The following is a 9,616-nucleotide window of genomic DNA, read 5'->3' as shown; positions in this document are numbered from 1 at the left end:
ACCCTCCCCCAGCCCCCTGGGTGCTGGGTCAGGGGCACAGTTGGGCTCCCTGTGGCTGCAGCTGGGGTCAGGGTGAGCCCAGGGGCTGGGAGCCCTGGGTGCAGCCCTCCTCTGCCCACTGGGGCTGCAGGGGGGCATCACTGGGCTCCCAGTGAGCTGGGTAAGCTGGGACTGTGTGGGAGGTAACTGCAGCTTGTCCTTGGGGCTGGGGTCTGCCCGGTGAAAACCTTCCTTTTTCTGGCATCACTGGGTGCAGCTGACCCTTTGCTGTAGAGATGTTCTGATGCTTGAGGCTAAAACCTTTCAGTTCCTCCTCCTGTCCTCTGTCCCATTTTGCTCGGTGCCAGTCACGGTGCAGGTGGTGATGCCCAAAGTTCTGGTCCCTTGGGGGTCCAAGCCTGTCCCCTGTGCTGAAGCGGCTCTTGAAGGGTTGTGTTTCACAGAATCACAGTCTGACTTGCTTTGAAAGGAGCCCCAAAGTCTGATCCTCCACCTCCCCTGCCAGGGACAGGGACAACTTCCACTAGACCAGGTGGCCCAGGGCCCCATGCAACACGGTTTTGAACACTTCCAGGAGTGGGACACTCTTAATTTCCTCGCCGAACAGGGGGACATCCCCCGGTCCCATCCCCGACCCCATCCCCAGCTCCATCTCCGGCCCCATCCCCGGCCCCATCCCCGGCCCATCCCCGGCTCCATCCCCGGCTCCATCCCCGGCTCCATCCCCGGCTCCATCCCTGACCCCATCCCCGGCTCCATCCCCGGCCCTGTCCCCGCTCCCTCCCGCGTGTTTGCTGCCCCCTCCTGGGCACAGCGGGCACAGCGGGCAGGGCCCGCTGCCCCGGCTCTGCCCCACAGACCCTGGCTCCCATCCCCAAGAGGATCTTTTAGGGGGCTTCCCCTGGCTCCCACCGCCAAGGGCATCTTTTAGTGGGCTGCCTGCTGGTTACAGGCTGCCCGACTGGCCCCGCTGCGGGTGGGAATTCCTCAGTGGCAGCGGCTTCTGCCATAGGAACTGTGGTCTGTGATCTTAATAATGGTGATGAATCCAGCTGGATGCAGAGCTTGTCTTTTTTCCTTTTCTTTTTTCCCCTTTCCACCCTTCTTCCCCCTCTTTGTTTTTCTCCATCTGCCTTCCCCCCCGCTCCTTTCCACCCGCGGGTTTTGTAGGGATGGATACGAGTCCCCATGGCTGTCCCCATGGCTGTCCCCATGGCTGTCCCCGTGGCTGTCCCCATGGCTGTCCCCATGCCTCTGTGAAGGTCCGGGCTGCCAGGTGTGTCCCCAGTGCCAAAGCCACCAGCTGACCTGCGGGCCCTGCCCTTGCTGCCACAGCGTTGCCCTGCCAGCCCTGGCTAGGGCGGAGGCTTGGGGCATTTTGCCCACTGTTGGAGGGAAAAGACCTGGTTTTTAATCACAGGCTGCTTATTTTGGGGAAGCGGGGGGTGCAGGAGGTGGTCTGGCTGCTCGAGGCTCATGGAAGGGAACAATGGAGCCACTGTGCAGCCAAACGCCCCAGCTCCTGTCAGAAAGGTCCAGCGAGGGGTTTTCAGCACGTTTCTATTCCGCTGCTCAGGTATAATTACACGGGGGAACAAAGAGCCCTTCAAACCCTCCCGCTCCCCCAGGCCGGGGCTGTGGGCACACACACGTGTCGGTGCGAGGGGATGGTGACCATGCACACACCCACAAAAGCAGCCCAGCAGGGCTGGTGACACTGGCCAGGGGCTTGGGAACAAACCCTGGGTGCATCCCCAGCTTCCCTGGGAGCCACAGCTGCAGTGGGGAACTCCTCTCCCAGAGCCACACTCCTGGTGAGCATCCCAAGGCAGAAAGCAAAGAACAAATCTCACCCTGCCTCTAGGCACCCATCCTGCTCTTGCTGTTCATTTAGACATCTGCTGGAGTGGGTTTATGAGGTGCTTTTCCTTCTTCCTCTTCTGCAGAGGTGAGGGGCACCAGTGGGACAGCTGAGGCTTCACCCCTCAGCTGTCCCAGCCCAAACCAGCCGGGGCAGGAGGTTTGATTTAGCAGGATATGGGGCATGGGGGTTCTTGCAGCCAGCACCACCATGCAGCTGGTGCCAGTGTGAGCCATGCATGGCACTGCATGGTCCTGCCTGCTCCTCACAGTGCTCTGGGCAAAGCCATGCCAGGGGCCTGCCAAGCCCCACAGCCTTGGGGCACTGCATGAGCACCCAGGGGTGCTGCTCAGCTTCTCCACTGATGCAAAACTCCCCCAGCCTCACGGGGAGGGAGCTGCATCCAGTCCTTTCCTTCTCAGAGCTGATCTGTTACTGCCTGCCTGCTCTGCACCCTAATTACTGCTGCAGTGCATGGAAATCAGGGCCGTGTTTTTCAAGCCCCGTTGTTTATTTAAGCTGTTTCAAAAGCTACTTTCCTTCCCTAGTGAATCTGAGAAAACTATCCATGTGTTTCTTTTGAGAGCAGGATGAAAGGAGATGGCCAGTGCTCTCCTCCTGGCCCCTGCTCACTGGATGCCCAAACCCCCCAGCAGTGCTGCAGCCTGGGGCTGAGCAAAGGCAGCCATGTCCAGCACTGACCCCACAGCCCTAATCAGGCCACCAAGCCCCAGCTCCAGCCCTGGGGCAGTGACCCAGCACTGCAGCCCTGCGGGATACTGCTGGCCCCTGGGCTTGCTCCTTCCCTGAGTTGCAGGGAGTCCAGAGTTGGACAGGAATGAGCTTGTTTTCAGCTTGCGTTTAGAAAAAAACCCAAAACAACAAACCAAACAAAGAAACCAACCCACTGACAAAAAGGAAGCCTAATTTTCCACAGGCTTTTTGGCTGACTGGGCAGGGCTGAGTGCCCAGGGCTGCGGGCACAGAAGCGTGGCAGTCTCTGCCCCTGAACTGCCCATCTCGGGCTGGGGCTGACAACACCCACTCCTGGCACTGCTGGTGACATGGGTACCCACGGGTGTCCTGGGCTCACTCTGTCCTTGATGCTGTTTGGGTTTATTTCAGAGCCTGGCCAGCAGGGCCACACGCCTGAGCAGTTCCCGATGCGCTTGAAGCCTCTTGAGCAGGTAATTGTAATTCCTCAGCAACCCAGCCTGGCTTATTTTGGCCCCAGCATAGTTTTGCATCCTGAGGCCCAGCTGGGTAATTTATAGCTCTGTCAGAAAAGGGATAAAATCAGTACAGGGTTTCTGGGCACTGTGCAAATCTATGGCCCTGTATGCTGGGGTCAGGAGTGCCCTTGGTGGGTGCTCAGGGACCCCACTGGGGTGTGTGGGTAGTGCTGGGACCAAGCTTGGCAAGGGAGAGAGATTTTATGGCTTGTAACTGGCCCCTTGCTTCAGTGTGATTGGCTGAGTCCCTTTTGTGCACTGCATCAGCCCTGGGCATCAACATCTTGGGGGCAGTTTTCAAGAAAAGGTTTTCCCCTGCTCCTTTCCCCTGGCTGATGGGCAAAGCAGCATCCCCACATCCCCTGTTTGTGAGGGCCATGAATATAGACATTTACACTGAACAGTGTGGGCTGTGGGCCTCCTGGCCTGCCTGGAGGCTCTGCCTGGGGCTGTGGGGCAGGGCAGCCCCAGGCAAAGGGCCCAGATCAGGGGAGACAGGCTGCTCTCGGTGGGTGTCTCTCATCCTGATGCAGATTCCCTTGTGATGCTGGCCTGCAGCTCCGTGCTTCTCCACAGGGGATGGACTGGGACCTGGGAGAAATGCCACTGCCCTGACCACACTCCTGTCAGGGAGGTGACCAAGTCACAGCTCAGCCGAGGGACCTGCCCTGGGGCTGTCCTTGCCGAGGTAAACACCTCACTGGTACAGAGCAGCCCCACTCCTTACAGCCCCCTGGCCAGCTCCCCTTTGCCCACTCCCTGCACCCAAGGTTGCAAACCCCCTGCTTTAACCAGAGTTTTTCTGGTCTTCCTGCAGGTGTTGTTACCAATTCTCCTACAAGCCAGCCAGCCACCTGCCACCTGAGTGCCAGGAGTGGTGTCACCACGGATGTGGGCTGAGTGAGCAGGGAGGGGACCCTGCCCACCCTCCACGTGCTCCACAGCTGCCTTCCCCTTTCGGAAAAACACTCAGCCAGCCCATCGGGAAACCTGCTGTGTGGTGTGGGGCGAAACGCAGTGCGGTGGCTGTTTAGAAAGCAGCCAAACCCTTTGATTTGGGCAGAGCTGTCCCCCGGGGCTGGCCAGGGGTGCGCAGTGTCCCCCGGGCTGGGCTGAGCCCCGGGCACAGCGGGCAGTATGGTGGCTGGGCTGGGCTCACTAGATGGCAGCAGCTTCTTTCAGACGGGCAGCGCGCTGACAGCCCAGGCACCGAGGGGGACAGACCCCAAACAGGCTTAGTGTTCCTCTGGGATATTCTGTCATGGCGGGAAAGCCAGGATTTCATTTTTTTCCTAATGTTTTTAAAGGTAATGCTCTCCTCTGGGACCTGGAGCGGCTGCTTGATGTGGTGGGGCTAGGGGGAGCAGGGGATCCCCATTGCCTTCATGCCTCACCATCACCTGGAGATGCTCCTGCAACACCACATCTTACACCTGAATTATCCCGTGCATCCCTGAAGCATTCGATGCTTTTCCTAAATCCCCAGCTCTTGGAGCGATGTAAAGGTTTTTTCACGCTCGGATTTATACGCGCCCATGTCTCTGGCTGCCTGGGGGACAGGGAGAAGCTGCAGGCAGAGCTCGGGAGCACAGGGCAGAGCAGTCAGACGGGCTCTGCGGGCTCGGCGGGGCTGGCCGTGTTTCCTTCCCGGACCCTGGATTACTGTAGGATCCGGCACAGACAGGCGCTGCTGACTCCTGAGCGAGAACATGCAACTGGCTGGCTGGCGCCTGTCCGAGACATTTGTGTTAATCAGCGATTATGCAAATAAACAGCTCTGCCACGCTCCCAGCTCCGCCGCGACGTGGAGCATATGTTCCCCGTGGCAGGCAAGTGTCGCCTCCAGGAGCTCAAAGCTCCTCGTTCCCAGTGTGGGACCTGCTGTGAAAAGCAGATTAAAGGCAGCCTGTGGCCGGTGGGGGAATGCAGGAGCCCCTCGAGGTCCCTCAGCCGCCGCTGCCACCTCTCCCCTTTCCCCATGTGGCTTGAATTACTGCAGCTGTTTGCTTAATCCATCAGGCTTCAAGAATGAGCCACTCAGAGCTTTCTTGGCCTCTCCATGCAGCAAAGTGCTGCAAACATAACAAGGCAGGCTTGTTCCAAGGCCCTGAAGTCAATAAACAGTGCTCCTCTTGCCCTTTGGGTCTGGGTTAGTGCTAAATATAACCCAGGGTGCTTTCCATTCATAAAATGTGAATTATGCCCTGGTCTCTGAGGGAGGGGAGCAGGTTGAGGAGTCTGTGGGCTCTGGACATTCCTGATGCAGACAGCAACCAAAAGGCTTCACCCCATCCTTTCACAGCCCTCCAGCTCTTCACTGAGTGGATGGGAGAGGAAATGCTTTGGGGGGAAATATGGGAGATCCTCTGTTTGGGTTGATTAAAGCATTTTCTTGCATCTCATCCTCAGGTGCATTAGGGCTGGGGTGGATTTGCTGGGGAGGTGAGTGCAGGGCATGGTAAGGGTGGGCTGATGGGGTGGCCCAAGCAGCAGCAGCAGCACAAGGGAAGCCCCCACTGCCCCCACACCTGTTAAGATACTCAAGCATTTTCCAGAAATGGGAGCAGTGGGGTCTTGTACCACTGCTCCCAACACCTAATGAGCAGATTAGGACTTTGCCACCTGCTCAAGGAACTTGCTTTTGAATCCCTTGTGGATCTCCATGTGATCACACTTCTTCTGTCCTCCAGCCTTTTCCTCCACCAGCCCTTGGCTGTTGGCATGTGCTGTAATATTGTCCCAGTTTTTCCGCAGCAGCTCCAGATGCAGAGATGTGTCTGCCAACAGCTGTTTACCCTTGGTGAGGTTCATGTTTTGGGGAAGAAGGAACCCTGTCTCCTGGTGGAGTTTAGGGAGGTGCTGTTCCCTGGGAAGCCCTGGGTTAGGATGCTGGGACCCAAGCTCTTGTGTTCCCATGGGAGCCAGGGAAGGTATGAGCTGCAGAGGGAGGAGGCCAAGACTCCAGGCATGCCTGAGCATCTCCCTGCTGGCTGGTGTGAGGCTGCAAGTCCTCTGCAGCCCCAGATTCAGCACCTGGAGCCACAGTGTGTCACGGGGTGCACACAAGGCTGAGGATGGACCACAGTGCTGCATCTGAAACACTCCAGATCACAGAAAACTCGGAGGTAATCTGGGTGCTGCTCCAGGGATGCATCCTGGGGTGCTGTAGGCCATGGGGGAGCTTTCCCTGCTCTCCTGCCCACTGCCCCAAGGTCAGGGTGGGTTGACTACCACTGTAGTCTGGCTGCTGGGTGTTTCAATCCCCAGCTCAGGACTGCCAAACCAGAAGGTTTCCAGGTACACCATGGGCCTTTGGATGCCACGGAGATCTAAATAAAGCCTTTAAGACCCACTCTGCAAAATGCTCATGTCCAGCTCCAGGAAACCTGGCTGCTTTTTATGGCATCTAAATCAGCAGTTGCCTGCTGATGCCAGCACTGCATTTCTGAGTGTGTCTAATTGTATAAAACAACAGAGCTTGGCAGAGCCACACCAGCTAGGGAGGAGCTGGGTTTCACACTGAAGTTTTTTTCTCTCTTTTTCCCTTTTCGTTCTTAAATAACCCCATTTGGGCCTCCAATAAAAAACCAAAACATCTGGTGCTGGGTATTTGGCTGGTGGGAAGCAGCTCCTGCTGAGCTGAAAAGCACAGCAGCAATGCAGGGATTCCTGGTATGGATCAGTAACACTTAAAGTCGCATTTGGGCATTATCCCTGTCCCTCCTGGCCTTTGAATACATGGACTGAGGACACTGAGGGAGCTGAGGTGCTCTGTGCCAGCATGCAGGTAAATCATGCAAGTCAGTAAAAAGGCAATTGAATCAGTAAAGAGTCCTTCAAGCCTGGTTTATTGATGCTCTCATGTGAGATCTCAGCAGTGTAAGATGCTGCTGCGAGAGATAAATCAGTGAATCACAGGAGTATGCAGGGTGTTTGATGAGTGGGGAGAACCCCTTGGCAGGGCCACCCCAAGCCCTGGATGAGCACCCTCAGCATGGCTCAGGCTGTTCCCCTTCCCTAGGCCAGCAGTGAGGCCAAGCCTCTGCCCACCCAGCCTGCTAGGTCTGCATGAAGAGGTGGAAGTTGGTCCTGGTAAACTCCTGGTGGATGCTGTCGAGTAATTTGTCTGAATCCTGGGGGACATCTGAGAGGACCTGCTGCCCTGGGATGCAGCTCTGCTCCGGGGTGTAGGTAAATGTGAACGAGCTGGAGTAGATGAGGCCATCGTCCCTGATCAGCAGGAGCGGGACCGTGATGGGATATCGCAGCCACCTCCAGCCACTGCCAAAGGCAGAGACATCAGGGACGACACACACAAGGGACTTGGGGCTCCTGGCAACAGTGCAGGAGAGGAAAATGTGCATTAACTGAGGAAGATCCTATGCAGGAGCAGCCAGCAGTGAGTGACTGCACTTCTCCTCCATCCTGGAGCTCAGTGTGAAGCCTCCAGCCAGCTTCCTCTCTCCTCCCAGTCTTTCATTCCTCTCTGCCAGGGTTGCTTGGTTGTCTGCAGTTCCCTGAAATCCCTGTTGTCCCCCACCCATGGCTGTCCCCAGACTGCAGCCAGGGCAGAGAGCAGGCACCAGACGCATACCTGCCTCTGCTTACAGTGCTCGTGCTTGCTCCTGCAGGATGGGCAGTGCAAGTGTCCTTGTCCCCAAGGTCTGCAGCCACACCCTTCCCAGACCTGCCCAGCTCAGCCCACACCTGCTGTTCCCTGCCTTCTGCCCAGCTCCCTCACCCATGTTACCTGTACATCGTCTCTGCCTCCACATCTCCAAACCAGACCTTGAGGTGTGCATGGAAATACTCCCCCTGCACCTCCAGCATGGCCACGTCCCCGCCGCCCGTGAGCTGTGACAGGCAGAGAGCGTGGGAGGGTTACATGGCAGAGTGAGCCAGGCTCCTTCTCCCACGGGATGCTCTGCCTGTGCATCTCATTCCCACATGTGGGGAGACGCCACAGGGGCCCAGGGGCTCGGGCGGGTGGCAGGGAGGGGACAGGGAGGGGACAGCCCGCGGCTGTGCGCACCTGCAGGGCAGCGATGAGCGGCACGGGGCTGACGGGCGGGCGGGCGCACGCCAGGCTCTCGCTGAAGGTGTATTCCACCGTCTCCGTGCTGATGATGGTCCAGCACGAGCCGTCGTTCAGCAGCTCCCGGTTGGCTTCCTTCGGGCAGGGAGATGCCTGCGGAGAGGGTCGGAGCTCCAGACACGCTGCCGTGGAGATGATGGGGAGTGCGGCTGGCATGCCTGGCTTCTGCACTCCGTGTCTTGGTTCCAGCAGGTGACTGCTTTGCTCATGGGGAAATGGGGATCATGGTTCCTCTCCAAAGACCTCAGTTTCAGTGTCCCCACCAAAGCTTGGCCGTGATTCTGGCCTTAGTTTGGGTGCAAGACCCCTCCCAGTGACACGCTCCCCAGCCTGACGCAATACAGGAGTTTGGAGAGATGACAGCAAGCAGGACCTCACCTCTCCCGCACTGCCATACCTGGAACTGGATCACTTTGTCTGTGGAGAGGCACAGGTACATGCGGTCACTGCCTTGGAACTGGAAGGCACACTTGTGGAGCTGGGAGATGGGCTCATCCACGTCCAGCATGGCATACTGCTTCATCACCTTGCGGATGATCTGCGGGCGGCACATCCCGGCGTGGCACGGCCGCTCGGAGCCCTGCGGCGGCCAGCTCGGTGTGTGCCCGCGGGGACAGGGCTTACCAGGGGCGGCAGGGTGACGCCGGTGGCCGTGCACACCAGGCGCACCGCGGAGCCGTAGCGGATGTACCCTTCCCGCAGGGGGAACTCGCTCCGGGAGCAGCGCTCGTCGGCTGGCCGGGAAGGAGAGAGGCAGAGTCACTGCCCGGGAGCAGCTTAACCGTGCCAGGCACAGGGCTGGCCGTGCTCCCTGCTTGCTTACTGCCTTCTCTGCTCTGCTCGTGCTCACTGCTTGGAGACACCACCATTCCCTGGGAGCCCAGCACAGGAGAGCAGGATGGGGATGCAGTACCTTGCAGGGACACTGCTGGAAGCAGTGTGGGCAGGAATACTGTTGAGCTCTGGCCTCTTCCTGGCAAGTCACTTGCTTGGATTTGTGAACCTCCAAACCAGTGCAGCTCTTGCTGCCCTGGTCACAGCCCCTGTGCCCTCAAAGGCAGTGGGAAACCTCTAGAGACACACCAGGAATGCCAGGCAGAGGTGAGACTGAACCAGATTCCTGCACCCCCAGGCTCATTCCCATGCCTCCTGCCCCCAAGAACTGGCTTTTCAGGATGGAAGAGCCAGGGCTGGAGGCAGGTGGCCCTGGGCGTGGTGGCATCAGTGTGGCCCGAGGTCCTTACCCAGGTGGAGGGTGAAGGCTGCCCACTGCCTGGCACTGGCGATGAAGGCTCCCCCCTCCACAGACAGGTACCGCGTGCTGACAGTCTGGGAGCGCAGGCGGTTGAAGAGGGACACTTTGGAGCCTGAGGAGATGCAGACTGTGGGCAGAGGTGGCTGGGTTAGAGCCTGTCAGGACTGAATGAT

General features: G+C 58.4%; 1 protein-coding gene across 2 annotated transcripts in view; it reads right to left on the bottom strand.

The window, feature by feature from the left end:
• Positions 1-6,933: 6,933 nt before the first annotated feature.
• RBPJL (recombination signal binding protein for immunoglobulin kappa J region like) overlaps positions 6,934-9,616 on the bottom strand; it is a 13,195-nt gene continuing 10,512 nt past the window's right edge. The window contains exons 6-11 of one of the 2 annotated variants that reach the window (XM_063404616.1): positions 9,433-9,570; positions 8,813-8,922; positions 8,586-8,726; positions 8,126-8,281; positions 7,844-7,947; positions 6,934-7,374 (exon numbers count right to left, since the gene is read on the bottom strand). In XM_063404616.1, coding sequence (XP_063260686.1) covers positions 7,152-7,374; positions 7,844-7,947; positions 8,126-8,281; positions 8,586-8,726; positions 8,813-8,922; positions 9,433-9,570 — 872 coding nt within the window. In that variant the 3' untranslated portion in view covers positions 6,934-7,151. Of the gene's footprint in view, positions 7,426-7,843; positions 7,948-8,125; positions 8,282-8,585; positions 8,727-8,812; positions 8,923-9,432; positions 9,571-9,616 lie in introns of both variants that reach the window. The other variant, XM_063404615.1, reaches the window with a different exon arrangement.

The sequence above is a fragment of the Prinia subflava genome, chromosome 8, assembly GCF_021018805.1.
Source record: "Prinia subflava isolate CZ2003 ecotype Zambia chromosome 8, Cam_Psub_1.2, whole genome shotgun sequence".
NCBI lineage: Eukaryota > Metazoa > Chordata > Aves > Passeriformes > Cisticolidae > Prinia > Prinia subflava.
This window is presented reverse-complemented; position numbering and strand designations above follow the sequence as displayed.